The sequence below is a fragment of the Pipistrellus hanaki genome (assembly GCF_964339955.1).
Source record: "Pipistrellus hanaki genome assembly, chromosome: 3".
Taxonomy (NCBI): Eukaryota; Metazoa; Chordata; class Mammalia; order Chiroptera; family Vespertilionidae; genus Pipistrellus; species Pipistrellus hanaki.
This window is the reverse complement of record NC_140505.1, coordinates 29,419,239-29,437,912: the sequence shown is the minus strand read 5'-3', so window position 1 is coordinate 29,437,912 and position 18,674 is coordinate 29,419,239. Positions and strand designations below refer to the sequence as shown.

The 18,674-nt window shown below is 36.9% G+C and overlaps 1 protein-coding gene across 2 annotated transcripts in view; it reads right to left on the bottom strand.

Annotated features, from left to right (window-relative positions):
- Positions 1-17,901, bottom strand: part of NALF1 (NALCN channel auxiliary factor 1) — a 571,940-nt gene extending 554,039 nt beyond the window's left edge. For both annotated transcript variants that reach the window (XM_084879974.1, XM_084879973.1), the window contains exon 1: positions 15,845-17,901. In XM_084879974.1, coding sequence (XP_084736100.1) covers positions 15,845-16,822 — 978 coding nt within the window. In that variant the 5' untranslated portion in view covers positions 16,823-17,901. The remainder of the gene's footprint in view (positions 1-15,844) is intronic.
- Between the last annotated feature and the right edge of the window lie 773 nt (positions 17,902-18,674).

Below are 18,674 nucleotides of genomic sequence, written 5' to 3'. Positions count from 1 at the left end.
GGAAACAACAAACTTTCATAAACAAGTTAGAGGAAACAGCTTCAGGTTGAACGTGCAGCACTGTCCCGATACCAGGCTCTGAGTAAAATCCAATTTTTACTTACAGGTTGAAAGCAGGACCATTTAAAAAGGAAAATTTGTTACCAAAAAAAAAACTTTTTTGTCTGTTTCTTTCAGTAACAGATTATGAGCACAACAACTTTTGGATCAAGAGATTTATGTGTCTTTTAATCTTATTCTCATTAAAATGCATCTGAAAAAGTAAAGAATTTTCTGCGCTCTCTCTCATACTCCTTCCTTCCCTTGCTTTAACAATCATCCTGTTCATATATAAATTTTTTCGTATTTTTCATGTCCATATATGAGTCACACATGATGAAAGGTCTAATTATTTATTCTTTTTTTAACTAGGTTCACTGTGGGATATCTTATACCTCAGTGACTAAATAACTATTGTCATATAATAATAGTGCTCAATAGGTTATCCAAGAACAGTTTCCACTGCAGACGGTTTTTTTAAAGTAATATTCATTTGTCCCTATAATATGTTTTTATCTTATACAGTACATAAAAATATATGAAAAAAAATACATTCCCAGAGGAAATTATTACAAATTAAGTTATTCACGTGTTCTTCATATACCATCCTTTAATGCAAATGGATTGCAATTATCATATCTTTGTAAGAATCACTGTGACAATTCTGAGAAAATGCGTGATTCTCTTCGGTGCTAATATTTCTTTGGCCCATCTGGTTCAAGGCTCATTCCACCGCAAAAAGTGGTAGCCATTACTTGGAGGAGTCAGAGGAACTTAGGTGAAAGGGCCTCATAGGAAATTCTCTTTAATAATTTATCACATGGATTATCATGGTATTAAAAAAAAATAAAACAGTAAGGTAAGAACAGGCTCAGAGCACCCAGAATGGACACAGCATTAAATGAACAAGAGTAAATTATTATAATCAGTCAAAGAAAGGAAATGGAAACTCTCAAGTATTGTGTGTTTTCCATGCTCTATTTGCAGCATCAGTTCAGCTAGTCAGCCATTTAATCTTTTTCCATTTATTTCAACTATTGGGCTATTAAGGAAAATTACTATATTTGGGTGAAATATGACTTTTCCCCCTAAAACATATCTATCGTGAGCTAACTTTCTACTTCATCAACTCTAGCCTTGATGTGGGGGGAAAAGGAGATTGTTGAGAGCTGCATTGTGCCTTTCACCACATTATTTTAGTATTATTATATAATCAAGTTGCTAAAAAATCAAATTTTCACTGTTTAGTTTTTGCATGTATCTGTTTATAGTGAGTAATGTGAGAATATTAAACATCTATCCAATTAAACAGCATAGTATTCCATTGTGTAAATGTACCACAGCTTTTTTTTAAATATATTTTATTGATTTTTTTACAGAGAGGAAAGGAGAGGGATAGAGAGCTAGAAACATCGATGAGAGAGAAACATCAACCAGCTGCCTCCTGCACATTCCCTACCAGGGATGTGCCCACAACCGAGGTACATGCCCTTGACCAGAATCGAACCTGGGACCTTTCACCGAAGCTCTATTCAATGAGCCAAACCGGCTGTACCACAGCTTTTTAACCCACTCATAAATGATTGATGGGCACTTGGGCTGCTTTCAGATCTGGGCTATTGTCAATAAAGCTGCTATAAACATAGGGGTGCATTTATTCTTTCAAAGTGGAATTTCAGGATTCTTAGGATATATTCCCAGAAGTGGGATTGCTGGGTCAAAAGAAAGTTCCTTTCTTTGAGGAAACTCCACACTGTTTTTTACAGTGGCTGCACCAGTCTTATATGCATCCTTACCAGCACTTGTTTGTTGATTTATTGATGATAGCCATTCTAATAGGTGTGAGAGATATTGATTGTGGTTTCATTTTGCATCTCTCTGATGATTAGTAGCATTGAAAAAATTTTCATATACTTATTGGCTATCTGTATGTCCTCTGTGGAGAAATGTTTATTCAGTTTCTTTGCCCACTTTTTTTCCTTTTTTTCTTTCTTCCTGGTGTTGAGTTGTTTAATAGATGTAGATATAGATGTAGATGTAGATATAGATAGATATAGATATAGATATAGATATAGATATAGATATAGATATAGATATAGGTATAGGTATAGATATAGATATAGATATAGATATAGATATAGATATAGATATAGGTATAGATAGATAAATATAGATATAGGTATAGATATAGATATATTGTAGATATAGATATAGATATAGATATAGATATAGATATAGATATAGATAGATATAGATAGATATAGATATAGATATAGATATAGATATAGATATAGATATAGATATAGATATAGATATAGATATAGATATAGATAGATATAGATATAGATATAGATATAGATATAGATATAGATATAGATATAGATATAGATATAGATATAGATAGATATATCCATTGGCAAATATCTTCTTCCACACAATGGGTTTTCTTTTCATTTTGTTGATGGTTTCTTTTACTGTGCAAAAGCATTTTAATTTCACATAGTGTCATTTATTTTTTTCCTTTGTTCCCCTTGCTAACAGAGATGTCAGAGGTGGGGGAAAGGAGGAAAAAGGACATCTGTAATAGTGTCAACAACAAAAATAAAGTTCAAAAAAATCTTGATATTGGAGAAGTAAGCACTGCTTCCTTAATAGGTTGCACCATATTTCAGACAAACATTATTAGCCAAAAAATAAATTAACAAAACAGTGTTTCAATTCCTCACAGATTTATATTTGTCTCAATTATATGGTTTATTGGTCTTAATTTTCTTTTTCTGTGTGGACACAGCCAAAGTGGGAGTTAGAAAAAGCTGATAAGACATTCAAGAGCAGGGAAGCTAATGACAGTGAACTCTCTAGCCAGCACGTTGTGGTGCTGCACATCTTGACAGCATTACACGGGCAAAGCCTTTCCTCCCTTTGTGGATATTAAGATTTACTCCTACATGAGGGCCTTTATGAAATAATTGAGAGAAATAAAAAATTAAACCCCGATAGCCTTAAGAAAACATTTTAGATGATTATTATTATGAAGTTAAATTTCTGAATATCGAATGGACAAAAGTAGGTTTACAGTTGTTTGTATGAAAAATAACAGAATAATTAATAAGTAATAAACAAGAATAAACTCTGTGTTTCACATACTCAGAACTGTAAACTTACTTTTGCCACACCTTGCAAATATTTGGCTTATTCCTAAGAACAAAAAAATATCAAGCTAACTAAATATTGGATCAATTATTTTAATAATGCTAGAAAGAAAATTAGTTGAATGGAAAAATCAAACCCATGGTACACAGCTGACAATTGTGACAACCGAAAAACCAAACAATTTATATATTCATCAATGAAGCCAAACAATGCCAATAGGAACTTTGTTCACTTAAGATTTAAATCCCCTCCTCTATACTTGAATGTTCACTTAAATTTAATAGAAATGAAGTTTAAAAAGTCTAAACTGAAACAATATGAAAGGACTTACTTTTTCTAACTGATATCTACAATTTCAACATATTTTTATAAATTTCATGGTACAAATAGAATATATGAAACTTGTCAAACTTGCCAAATTTCCACAAAGCCCAGACACAGGTTCTATTGACAGCAAGATCATTTGCATTTCCATGTGGTCTTGCATTTCCCACTATTTCAGATGGACTTTGACATGAAGTCATTGCCTCAGGAAGCACAGGTGCCCCACAACTTCTTGCCTAATGGCCCATAACAGCAAGTCCAGCTTTCACTATGGGAAAGGAAAAATCCTTTGTGTTTTTAAACAGCTTTTATCTAGGATCATTGTGATTCTTGAGGGTAAATATATCATCACTGTCTTTTTTGAAATGCCTCATTGGAAACTAAGTGGAAAATCTCTTTCAGGTTGGTGATCTATGCTAGGACAGCGTTGGTTAGAAACCAATTGTTGGATCAGGAGGACAAATTTGTCAAGGTGCTCTACCAGCTCAGCTTCTAAATGGCTGAGATAGTACAGTCTTACTGCCTTGCACTGTGAAGTGGCTCTCTCTTCTCAGAGTACCTTGAATTGAGGGAACCATGACTTGCCAGCTACATTTTATTGCACATTGTTCAGTTCCTTCTCTCGGGGACTCCTTAAACTGGATATAAGTATCCGCAGTTTACAGGAATTGATGGAAAAACTATTTGAAACTAGGCCTTTCTAACTTTTAGCCAAGACTCATTCCTTATATCAAAACGTTACAAGAAAAAGAATTTGGACGAAGTTATATTGCCAAAGAACTTTATATTCTATTCACTCGCTGTCATCCATCCACATTCTCTCAAAAAAGAAAAAAACCACAAACACTAGACATGAGCAATTATTTGTAACAGAGTGGATAGTATATTATAGTAGTTTAGTCAAACACATGAAATTAAGACCCAGATATTACTGGGTTTGAATTCAGGTTATTACACACTTACCTGTGAGCACCTGGGCACATTTCCTAACTTTTAGCCTTAGTCAGTCACCCCATATGTTGAAGAAAACTAATATATTGCCTATAATATTGGATTGTTATGGGGAATAAATAAGAGAAGGATGCTGAAGTTATCAATGTAGGATTTGTTTATTGTAAAAATGTAATAGATGGGTACAATTCCATGAGAGCATGGAATTTTTACAATGATAATATCCCCAAAGAACTGGATGTGGGAATGAATTGATATATGTGAAAGAAGTGCTGTGACACCAATGGAGAAAGGTCATATGATGCACCGTGTCTTTCCCAATCTGACCATGTTGTTGAGTCCCGCTTTGCTCAAAATAATTATTTGAGATTTTATAATAGTGATTGATATGTTTATTATAGGAATAAAGGAATGTCTATTTTTAATATTAGTAATAAAAATTTACTATAAATTATTCTAACTCAGTTCCTATCTATCTTCAGGGTAAGCTCATGTAGTTGATTCATTCTTTTTCAAAATTATTCAAACTGATAACAATAGGGACTAGAGAAGTAATTTAAAGTGTTCAAGGCTATTTTTTAAAACCAAAGTAATATTACTAAGAGCAAGATGTTAGGCTAGGAAAATACTTACATTTTCTATGTAGTAAAATTTTTTCTTTGATGGAACTGGCAATAAGTACTATTTCACAATGCAAATAAGTACTATTTCATTTCTGTGTGCCTCATTAGATGTCAAAGGATACTGGATAGAATATTTAATAAAATCATCTGGTCAAGTTGCAACACATAGGCTAGATACCTTCTAGGGTCATGGCAGATAGCTCCCAATCCATTTGCACATTTCCATAGCAATGGGCTCAGAAGTTATCAGGCAACCAACATTTCCCATTGCATCCTTTAATAAAACACTCTTCCCTGTATGGAATACAGATATCCCTAAAACACCTACACACAGCCCCTTTCTCATTCTTACAGCCATAGGAAGTACTGAATAGTAAAACTCCACTCACACATATGATTCATATCAAGTTAAAGAACCTTACTATGACTCCCTGTGTCTTCTCTTTCTCAGGGCAATCGTGCTCCCATGTACGGAGTACAGCTTAGAATCTACCCAACTCAGACTTCTGTATATTGGCACTTCCCATGTTTGCTCTGTCCGCCGGCTCTAGTTCAAGGTAATCTTTGACCCTACTTCTTCTCCTTCCCCAATCAATAAAAATACTAAGTATAGCACAGTGGGCAAATGTGGGTGGAGCAGAAAATAATCAAGACAACAAAACAAAATATGAAGGTAAGTATCTAGAATGCGGGACAAAGGGCTCCACCTTTTAATATAGAATTTGGGGCCCATGACTCTACAATGAATAACAAACTATATAACACACAACTTTCCTCAGGATTATTTTTACCCATCAGTTTCCAGATTATGGAAGATCATTGCAATGATTTATCCACTTAAAACCTCTGAGATGTTTGTGAACAAAAGTGCTCAAGCCAGTTTAGACTAATTTAAGAGTATCTACTCATTTTAAAACCCAGCACATGTTCATTCTAATCTGAAATAACAGAGAAAAAATTCAAACACTAGGAATAAAACATTTTCACTGCAGCTGAACTTTTTTTTCCGTTATATTCCAATGTTGGTCAATAATTTAGAGAAACAGATGAATGTAGATGTAATAAAGCAGAGAATTTTACCATACAAAATGAAAAGTCTGCTTATAATCTTTTGTAAATGAGTGTTATTTAACAGAAAATTTGTGAGCTCTCAAGTGAAGACTATATTAATTTTACTGATGTTTCCCATGGCTTTTTCTCCATGGGTTTTAATGAATTGCTACAATTTATTGGGCATCACCAAGCCATAGCTTAAGTACTTTTATATGCCTGTGAATCTCAATTTCTCCCCCATAAACATCCTGTGAAAGGGATACTAGAGTCCCTATTTTAACTTGAACAATGTCATATAACTAATAAATGGTGATTAATGTTAGGAATTAAACTAAATCTATGCTCAACTGTTCCTTTAACCATACTTCTTTATTAAGGTTACAATTAATTTCTACTTCTAAATTTTAAGTTATATCTGTACACTCTGGGCTAGTAATAGATGGAAGACATCAGCTCTTTGGAATACGTAGCCATCATTAATTTTTCTGAGTCTGATACTTTCAACCTCATACTCTCATCTGGGTTATAGATTAAAAGCTACAAATATTCTAAAGTTTATTTCACCATAAAATATTTATTTTTCTAAACTCACATCTTCCCACCTACTCTATTTTCCATTTCTTTTCACTGACTAGTTAATGAAGAGTAGTTTGGACTAGTCCTTATTTCCTCAACTTCAACACATTCCTTAATTCATCACAATCTGACCTTTCTTCCTACCATTCAATTGAAACTACTCTTGTAAAGTCAACAAATAAAACTGCCAAATTCAATGTCCAATTTCTAGGCTTCATCCTACAAGTTCTTTCTACAAGATAAAGACACTCCTTGCTGATCCTGAATCTTTTTTAAAATCCTTCCCTATAGCTTTCAAATCATTCCATTCTCGTGATTCTCACCTTTGTCTCTGTCTCTACTTCTTCTCCCTCTACTCTTTTTTGTTCTCTCTCTCTCCCCACCCTCCCCTTCCCCCTTATTTTCTTCTTCTTTTTTTTAATATATTTTATTGATTTTGCACAGAGAGGAAGGACAGAGAGCTAGAAAAGTGGATGAGAGAGAAACATCGACCAGCTGCCTCCTGCACACCCCCCACTGGGGATGTGCCCGCAACCAATGTACATGCCCTTGACCGGAATCGAACCTGGGACCCTTCAGTCTGCAGACCGACACTCTATCCACTGAGCTAAACCAGTCTTGGCCCTCATTCCTTTGTTTCTTCACAATATCTTTCTCTGGTACCTTTTCTACACAAACCCTTAAGTGTTGTTCTTTCTTAGGATTCATCTTTGGTATTCTCTCCATATAATATTTTTGTGAAGCTATCTAATCTCTATCCATACTTCCTGAATGAAACTGACAGGTAGATAGTAAACTTCATACCCAAACTCCCTCCTCAAGTGGTATTTGCTACTACCGTGTTTCCCCGAAAATAAGACATCCTCCGAAAATAAGACCTAGCGCATGGAAAGATAAGACATCCCCTGAAAATAAGACCTAGCGCAACTTTGGGAGAAAAAATTAATATAAGACACTGTCTTATTTTCGGGGAAACAGGGTATCTACTGGACATCCTGATATCATTATCTCCAAAAATGAACTTCTTGTTTCTTTGACCATTCTCAATTCCAACTTGTTATTCCTCTTATATTGCCTATCTCATTGAATGGTATTAAAATTCACAGCCTAATCTTTTATAAAGCTTGAATCATATCCCTCCTCTACATAGCAATTTGTAAATTTGAACTCAGAAAAGTCTCCTGAATCTTCTTGTGTTTCTTCTCTACTTTCATAACTCCTGCGGTAATTTAGAATGTTCTGCCCAATGTGGTAGCCAATAGCCACTTGGGGCTCTTTAAACATAAATTAATTAACATTAAATATAATTTAAAATTTAGTTCTTAACTCACCCTAACCACATTTCAAGTGCTCAATTGCCACACATTGCTAGTGGCTACTATATTGGAAAGAATGGATCACCATGGAAAGTTCTGTTGGAGAGTGTTGATTTAGAGTCATCCTATTACTCCCAAGGAAGAGAGCCAATTCTGAATTGGTCTCCCTGGCTTAAGTTCATCCTATTCCAAACTATAATCACTTTACTGTCAGAGATTATTTTTGAGAAAAACAAATCATCCCAGGTGATTCCTTGATTAAAATTCCTCTCTGATATTTTGTCATATAAGGAATAAAATTCAAAGGCCTTAGGATAGGATACATGATCCTTCACAATTGAGCACTAACATTTTCCCAGAGGTATTTCCTACAACTCTTGACACATACCTTACTCAGGGATATGGATGGAATTGTATCCCCCAAATTCATATGTTGAAACCCTGACCCCAACCCCCACCTCCCCAGTGTGACTGAATTTGAAGACAGGGCCTAAAAGGAGCTAATAAAAATTAGATAAAAATTAAAATGTCTTAAGTATTACAGATGTTAGATAATACAGAGACAGTTCTTAATTAATACACTCAAACATTTTAATGCAATAAGTTAAAAATAGGACACTGATTAAAAATCATAAAGTCAATGTATCTTATTTAACTTGTAAGTTCAGCATAAGAACAATCACAGACATCCTAAGTTTACTTCCTCCCACTAAATTTTATACACATCATTTTACCTGCTCAATTCTAGCCCAGGGTATTCTGCTGAATTTATTCATTTTCATATCTCCTGCCTAAGCCTTTGAAATGATGAACCTGGAATTTCTGACTATTCATCCCAGCTGTCCAGGACTCTGTCATCTTAGCTTGTTTATCACCTGTAAAATGTTTTTAATGATAAATTAAAATAAAAAGATATAAATATGGTAAGATTCCTAACAGTTGTTAAATCTATGTTTTACAGGTATATGTAGGTTTAGCATATTAATTTCCTCATTCTTTGGTATGTTTGTAATACTAATAATGAAAGAGAAAAAGAACATACATTCAAGCAATAGTGTACTATATCTTTAACACTGCCATCAATTTGGCCTTGGAATAGTTAACTTATGTTCACACTTTACTCATCTGTAAAATCTGTGATAATACCTCAAAGAAAGAACATAAAGAATAAATGATTTAGACTAGTTTCTGACTTCTAAAGCATATTAGCTTATTATTGAAGCTTGTTTCAATACTTAAGTTTCTGAGTGATTTAAATAATTTTCTGCAAGAGCTAATGCATTGTCATGATCACCCATTTACCTCTCAGTTTGATGTTTTTTCAAATAAATGAAATCAGTAACAGTTCAGTAAGAAATAGACTGGTCATTTTTTATGGGAGTAGAGATACAGAGAAAAAAGATTTCTGAACTTCGGATTTCTCCTGGGATTCAGGCCCTGAATATGCATCTTCCACATGCCAGGAGAGGACACAGCAAGACGAAGCAAGAAAGCACACAGAGGAAGGAGTAGAAGAGTTCTATTTTGACTAGAGCCTATTTTCCTCTTGTGCAAGGTGGAGAAGCTGATAAACAAAATCCCCATGCATTTCCATAGACATGATTATTGCATTCACCTATCACGCATGTGTGGCTATCCTACTGCTACTGCTAAAATCAACAACAGTATTTAAACAGATAATGAACTTCTATTTTTTGCAGGATTTTTTTTTTTCCATCTGTGGTATCCTCTACAGCATTTTGTTTATAAATGACTAAATGCAGAAATAGACTACAGGGGTGGGGGGATGGTAAGAAACTGTTTTCCTTTTAACACTTCACACACCCAAGAAGTAAATGTTTTCATATATTCCAGTACAACACAGTACAAATCATTAACTATTTATTGGGGGGGGAGGAGGGGGGAAGGCAAATGTAACTGTCTTATTTCCAGTTTTAGGGAATGAGAGTAATTTAGAACATATCATGAGGAAATTTCATTATTTGGATTGCAATAATATTTAATTTATTATTAAGTAAAACTTAGATTTAGTGTTTCCAAGATCTTGTAATATAAAATGTTAACAAATAAAACGACGAATATTACTATCCCTTCAAAACAGAGCAATCAGATAATTTTAAAACTAATTCCAAAAATTAAGGTTAGTAGTAATCTGTGATTACATAGCCATTTGTCTTCAAAAAACTACATAAATGTTATACTAGTTTTTCCAGTATTACAGAAATAAACAAAAAAATAAAACATGGCTTATCATCACAATAAAAAAAATTTTAAAAAAATAGTAATTTTCTAAGTTTACAAAAGCGAATAGATAAAATCAAGAAAATATCTATTTTTAAAATAAATCTGATTCGTGCAAAATACTATGAAGAGTGTTCATGTCTGTGTATGTGGGGTGTTTTTTTTTTCCTTAAAATAAACCATACACTTTAGAAAATGTTTCAGCCATTTATATAGCCTAAAATTTGAGACAGACATATAGCCAGGCTCCTCTAGTCAAATAGTTGAGCAGTCTCACAGACAAACATGTGCTCAGCCCATTATTGAACACCAGCATAATGACTCAGTTTGGGCTAAAAGACAGAATATTGACAGCCAATAGGTTCACCCTTACACATTTCAAACTCTGGTCCTTTGTGCAACCACCATCTTCTCTCCATATTCTCTTCTGGAACATCCCTTAACCCTTTCCACTCAGTTGATTCACTTCTCATCTATTTCCTCAGCCCACTCACAGCATTTTTGCCACCCTGACCTCTAGCTCTGTCCTATTGCCTTTACCACTTTAAAAAATATATGTCCCAGTTCCAGTCTCATCAGTTTAACAAATTAGATTATACTGATGCACAGGAGCTAAAAGGTCTTATCATATTAGTTGTCAATGTCAACTAGAAGAGTTGTTCTCAACCTTGGCCACACATCATCAGGGAAAGTGGAAGATCCCAAGCTCATGACACAAGCCAGGGGAATGAAATCAGAATCTCTTAGGGCTGGGGGCGTTTTTAAAGATTTCCCAGGACATTCCAAGGATCACTGATCTACAGTATCAATTCACTGATATTGAAGAAACATCTTTGCAGTGTAAATCAATATAAAGTAAATAGCAAAATGTTTATGCCCAGTCAATATGAGGTTAACACTGAAGATAAAAATTGAAAAGGAAACTGGGAATCAAAATTAAAGCAATAGGTCAAATAATTCAAATTAAAGTATTATTTTATTTGAAATAGTTATATGTATACTTGTCTTGTATACTCAATATAGCATGAAAACTATCTTAATAGATTATCATTTATATGTGGCATGAGACTAGGAGCATTATTGATTTCCTTTGCTTCATACTTTAATCCACCGTGCACATGCAGACACTGACATCATACAATTAAAGCAATTAAAACCAATGTGTAATAGCATTTATTAAAATTTTAAGCCCTAGATAGTTACTAATTTGACACAGTTACAAGTCCAAAGTAAAAATAATTATTCTTTACCCTATAAAAACATCAGGTATCTAATATTAAGATAAAATGTTAGTTGTTTTCCTATAAAAATAAAATGTAATTCATAAAATTAGTGGTCATATATAAAACAAAAAATAGGAAAAACAAAAATCTGGGTCATAAAACTTGTTATGATAATGGTTTTGACCTTAAAATGGCCTTAATAATGGTTAAAATGATTATCTGAAGGGTTAGACTGTTTGACTTTGTAGACAAGCAATTCAGCTATAGCGATAGGATTTGAAAATAATAAAGTGGTAAAATGCAAAAAAAGATCTATTTGCATATGTATTCCACATTCCTTGACAATGTCACACTATTTACAATAGCACTTAATCAACAGCAAAACAATATTTTAATAAAAATAATTGTTAGATATTTGATTTGATTTTAAATATGTTCTTTCAAGAATCTATAGTGCATGATGCCAAAATGAATTAAGAACTTAAGAAAGATTCAAATTGTACATTATGTAATCCAAATTATATATGCTCAAACTGGTTAATGTTTGTGAGCAGTTTCTGCAAACAATGCACAAAGCTTCAGGTACTACGATTATTATATATGCCTTACATTGGCAGAGCATCCTTTGGCCATTGTCTGTTAAATAATAATAAGCAATAAAATCTGTTTTAACATGAGATTATAAAAATAAAAAATTGGAAATGCATGCATTCTTGAGAATATAAAGATTAGTATCTATTATGAGAGAACTAAAATACAGATGATGCAATATCTATGTTCTAATTTAATCTCAAATCTACCTTCACTGATCATCTGGCTTAATTTAAGGTATAGTACTCATAAATACAATACATAAAGCTATCAATAACAAAAGTTTCCCAATAACAAAGTAATTTGTATTCCTTAAATAGCGCAGTTTTATAATATATATCTTCACATATGTTTAGGAGCTAAAGGACAAGAGAAAATACTTATTTAAGTTTAAAAAAAACACACAAGCATTTTAATAATATACATATGTAATTTTGTAGCTTAGAATACTGCATATTTAAATATTAGCAACCAACTTAAAGAGTATTACAGATTTGTTACTCTTATTATACATTAAAGATCATTTTGAAAACTACCGAGAATTACTGTTATCATTTTTGCTACTTGACTTATGTAATATAGCAGCTTGAATTTTTTTCCCCATAAATTACTTCCCAGATAAATGTGCATATTTATTCTTAAAATTAAGCCAGCTATTTCTCAGAATATTAAAAAATATTCTTGGGTACAAATAATTTTTATTATGTGTTCAATACAAATGTTCACTAAAATAAATCCAAGCTGCGTTTAATCTCCAAATACTATGGACTCAAGGTACTATGATTGAATTAGATCAATATAAAAGTTTGTTTGCTTTTTCAACACAGGGAGTCAAAAGCCCTTCAAAACAAGTTAAATCAAAAATAAATTTAATCAATTCTATTTTATATATGGAATGTGGTTTTTTGTAAATGGAGGGCAATATAAAATTAGAAGGTAATAATATGTCCTTAAGTATTAAAAATTAGAAGTTACTACATTAATAATTTAATTATATGGGCCTAATAAAGTTAATATTTCTCCTAAAATATAAACTTTAATAAATTGTATAACTAATATGACTAAGTATATTCTACCTACATATTTACAAATATATTTATAAACTATTAAATTATATTTTTCATGAATATATTGTCAATTCCAGAAATATAATACATTTGCTTTTAACATAGCCTTGGGCTTTGTGGCTATCTTAAAATATGGAAAAATTTTCATAGAATGTATATCTTGAGCAAAGTCCTGATGACGGTCACAATTTCATAATTATAGTTATGTTTGAAATAACTAAGTGTTTAGAAAGAAACTCAGACACATTATTTAAAGTAGCATTTTAAGGCATGTAATATTATTTGTATGTGGATGTCTTTGTGGCCTTTTCAGAATCATAAAGAAATTACATATTAAATTAAGGAAATAACCAATCAATTTGTAAGTTATCAACCAGGAACACTTGAAATTTAAATTTGAAACTCTAATTATTAAAAACAGTTATTATGGGGGGAAATGTTTTAAATAGAAAAAAAAATCACACAACCAAGAAAATAGCTACAAGACATCACAAGCAATAAATCATCTATGTGGTGATGAGAAACTCAAATGGCTGTGCTTACTTTTTATATGAAGAAAAAAAGTTCCTAAGAAGTTAAGACTTTTATAATGCACTGTTGTGTATACAGTTAAAAATTACCACTTTATATAAAAACACAATGCAGAAGTAGTTCATAAAATTACAAATTAATTTCACCTGCATTATATCTTACAGTTATGATGACAAATACAAAGTTAAGAATTATTTCAGGTCAAGAGGAAAATACAGTTACTTATATTTAAAATTTGGATATTTGAGCAAAAATATATTTGAAGAGCTTATTTGAAAATATGCTGCAGTCTATTAACCATAACTATCTTTTAAATACTGAACCTATGCAAGTTGGAATTGACAGAAGTTTATATGAGAATTACGTTCAGAAAAGGAAGCAAATTTATATTATTACAAGATACCACTTTTAAATACAAATACTGCACTGAAATGCTTATAACCTTTTTATGAATAGCAAAATTAGCAGACACACCATTTTCCTTATTTTTATAATTCCAATGCAACATATCTCATCATAATAAATAGCTATGCAATAAATTATTAACAGCTGCCATTAAGAATAAGTTTAATCCCCAGGCATTAGTTATAGTGATATGGCTAAGGAAAGTATTTAGGAAAGTTTAAAATCCATTTAACTTATGAAGTGGCATTCTAAATTAATGTTGTAAACTCAGTATTAGTCTTTTCAAAGAAAATCTGTTTCTGGTCTTAAAAAACTTTGAAAAGCAAGTTTAGTTTAATTGTCAAAAGCAAAACTAATCAAAGTAAAGTACAGCCCTTGAACTATGCTCATTTTAAATAGATTTCTTAGACCAATTCTCATGTCAAAGAATCACAATGCATTTTTATCAATACTGCCCTTGATTGCACTTCTCCAGTACAACGCAAGTGAAACAGAAGAGAGACAATTTTTCTTTTCCTGTGTGGTGTTAAGGTAGTAGTAAAGAGAAAGGAAAATAGAGAGTGTAGTATATTATTTCTTTTTAAAAGCAATTCCATTTTTTGTGTTATTTAATAAATTACCCTTGGAACAAAGCATTAAGGCTTACTAAGATTCTGTCATCATTTCTTCCCTACTAAAATGTCACTCACTGCAGTAACTTCAACAGAGTTATCTCATTTGAATGGGTAATCTCATTTCAGCACCACGGACAGTGACACTTCTACTAGGAAGTGCATCACCCGTGGTGCATTGGCCATTTCTTAAGAAACTTGAATACACTTTTTTTGGTCAATCAGCAAGGTTAACAGCCACTGTTATATTGAACAAAAATAGACTGAATACTATACACATTATTAAGGAGTTTAGTACTTTTTTATCCCTAGCACCATCCATTTGCCCTTTAATATTTCTGAAGAACATGCTGAAAATACAAGCTAATTACATAAGGTATCTGATAAAACCTAACACAGACCATTGATCACCAGATACTTAATTGAAACTCTCCACTCATATTGAGTCCGAGGTCAATAATTATTCAAACGTCTAAGAGAAAGCAGAAAACGTATTGTGAGTCAGTATGCTTTGGTAGGCCTCCGGACTTTCCAAACAACCAGAACTATCTCTGTAGAACAGGTAAAATGTGTTTTGCTTCTTCCTACATAAACAACTACAAACATGTTCTCTTTTCCCTCTGGTCAACCAACTTAATGACGTCACTCTCTGAAAATTCATCTGTGCAGGTGCACAAGCCAAATCACACGTGCCTGTCTCTGACTCTTCTGATTTGGGCTGGGATCATTAGTATGCAGTCGCATCATGTCTTCTTAACAAGCCACATTCAAATCGCATTTTTTAAAATAAGGGAACAGAGTTTGAACCAATCACTTATCTGTAAGAGGTCATGTAAGCCCTAGCTTTATTATCTCAGAAAACCAGGGTGTCCCCTGATTTTCCAGGGATTCCAAGAAGAAGACACCAGTCCACCAGTCATCCACGAGGTATTCCCAACTCAAGCACCAAGTCAAGCTCTTACAACCACAATGACGACGACTGAAGGAACAAAACCAGAGCCACAGAGCCACTGGGGGGAGAGGGGAGGAGGAGGGCGGGAGGGGACAACTTTTAAAACTCTAGGAAACAATCCAACAAAATAAAACAGCTAGAAAAGCTCAAGAAGGGCACGAGAAAAAAAGAAAATCCACTGGTCCTACCTTACAGTCCTCGGGACAGGATTTCACCGAGTACTCCTGCGATTGCAAGTATTTGTGGAGCACGCTCTCGAACTCTTCGTACTTCTCCTGAGCGTGGTGGTCGTAGTCTTGGTAAGCCTCGACGCACTGCCTGCAGGTGGTCATCTCGCCGCCCTCCTTGAGCACCACATCCAGACTACAGTTCAACGTGCTGGGGCTGGACAGCCCCGAGAACAACTCCCAGAGTGTGTAGGAATTACAAAACGAAAGGTAAAAATCCGACAAGTTCCAGAGTGGACTTGGACGTGTCCCTCTCACCTGCTGCTGCTGCTGCTGCTGCCGCTCCTCCCCCCGGGCCGCCGCCACCCCCTGACTCCAGTTCCTGGCGCACACGGCGTCCGCGCTCTCCACCGTGAAGCACTGGCCCGAGGACGCACCTTGGGGGTAACAAGTCTCCAGGCGCCACGCGGGCTTGGCAGAGTTTCCTAGAAAAAGAGCCTTGCTCCGGTTGCTTTTGCCCCCGCTGCCCTTGCCTCCTCCGCCTCTGCTGCGGCCGTCTCCCGGGGAAGGGGGCAGGGTGGGGGACGAGGAGGAGGGGGAGGAGGAGGCGGAGAGCAGTCTGAGCGCCTGGGCAGCAGCGGGCGAGGACTCCCCCATGCTCGCCAGGAGCGCGGGCCAGGAGGGCTCCTGCGGCCGTGGCCGCTGCTGCTGTTGCTGCCGCTGCTGCCTCTGCTGTTGCTGTCGCTGCTGATGCTGATGCTGTTGCTGCTGATGCTGCTGCTGATGCTCCTTGTCCCGGGTTCGGGTCAGCTTGGCCTCGGCGCAAAACCACAAGTGATCAGAGAGCAGGACGGTGAAAAACAAGAGAGATGCCAGAGACAGTCGCCATTTCTGAGCCCTCTCCGAATCGATGAACGGTTTCTCGTTCTCCCGGGGTGCTGCCAACCAGATTTTTAAGCCGTCGTCATACTGCCGACACATCCAAGCACCCCTGGTCATATTTTGGGAACGCACAGCCCGGGCCGACTCCACCGTGAGGGCTCCTGTGCCGGTGTCACCACAATATGCATTGACTTAAAGGGTTTAATTTCCTTATCCCCTCCTCCCGTTTCTTCTCTCTCTCTCTCTCTCTCTCTCTCTCTCTCTCTCTCTCTCTCTTCCTCTCCCTTTTCCTCTCTCCCTCTCTCCCCCTCTCTTTTCTCTCTCTCTCTCTTTTGCCTACATAAATATGACTAGGCTTTGGAGGAAGATCTGACTTGCTTTTCCGACCTAATCATCAGCCGACCCCATCCTCTGTAGAGTAGGAAACAATAGTGAGGAGAGAGGAGAGAGAGAGAGAGAGAGAGAGAGAGAGAGAGAGAGAGAGAGAGAGAGAGAGAGAGAGAGAGAGAGAGAGAGGCGGTCGGAGGTGGCTGCGCTGGTGGTGGCCGGTGGCGAGCTGGGTGCAGGAGGTGAGGTGATGGTGGAGGTGGCGGGTGGCTCTGCGCGGCTCCCCTCACCCCGGCATGGTCAGCGCGCGGGTCCCCATGGCCCTGCGGAGGGCAGCCCGCTCTTCCCGGGCAGGGGCATGCCGCGTCTCCGCTGCCCGCAGACAGACAGCTACCAGTGCGCCTCCCCAGTGGCTCTCCTCCTCCTCCTCCTTCTCCTCCTTCGCTTCTCCTCCTCTTCCTCTTCCTTCCTTTCCTTCTCCTGTCTCTCCTCCTCCTGCTGCTCCTGCTACTTCTCGCAGTCTCTCCCGGAGGAGTCCGGAGCCTGGGCAGCCACCGCAGGCAGAGCTCTCCCTCCCCCCCACCCCCCACCCCGCGCTCCAACTGCTGCTGCCGCCGCTGCCGCTGTGGCAGGTCTGCCCGAGGGCGCCTCCGCCGCCGCCGCCACCGGGCTCCGACTGCTGACGCCGCCTCCCCCGGACCTTGGGGCCGAATCGCCTGGGCTGGGCCTCCCGAGAGCCACAGTCATCTTCAGTCCCCGGCTAAGTTGCCGCCATCTTCGTCCTGGAGAAACACTTTTTTTTTAGGGGGGGGGGGGGGGGGGGCAGTGCTGGCTTTTGCGTCATCTCCTCCCGCGCAGAGATCGCTCCATCCTGGCGCATTGGCACCGCTCTGGCCGGGCGGGCGGCGGGGGAGGAGGGCGAGTGCGCGCGGGGCTGGGGGAGGGGGAGGTGCGGCTGTGCCACCGGCCCCGCCTGGGCTTCTGAGCTCCAGTGCCTGCTCCTTCCTTTCCGTGTCCCCTGGCCTCACCTTTGTGCTTTTTTGTTTTTCTTTTTTCTGTGGGCGCTGGCAAAAGTCAGGATGCAGATGCATGGCTGAAGATGCTAGCTCATTTCTTCAGCGTCTCTCTCCCCCTGCCTCGCTGCCTCTGGAAAAAGTCGGAGTGGCAAGCGGCCGTTCCCAGGTTTTGGGGGGGAGAGGGTCAGGGTAGTGCTCTTTGAACTGAGTGATGATAGACTTCAAAGGACAGGTTGCAGGGGTGGGGGGCAAAGGGGGATAAGGAAGTAAACAGGAACAGGCTAGAGGAGAGAGGAGGTGACATCTGGTTTCTTTGTATGCATCTCGGGATCCCTAAAAAAAAACAACTAGAGATCAACAACTATCAGTGAGTTACATGATTTTGCCAAGTGAGTTTAGTGCTTTATATGGAACGGGTGCTGTGTGTATCTACAACTATACCTGCCGCTGTAAAGATTACAGCGACGTATTTCCTATTTGAAAGTCCAAGGTTAGAAACGGCCTCATAGAGTCAGAAAAAGACAGTGAGACCTGGGATGATATCAGGGGTCACCGCTTAGCCCTCGGCTTGGATTTCAACGTCTTGATTTCGGAGGATTCCTCCTAGGATCGGGAAACATAAAAAC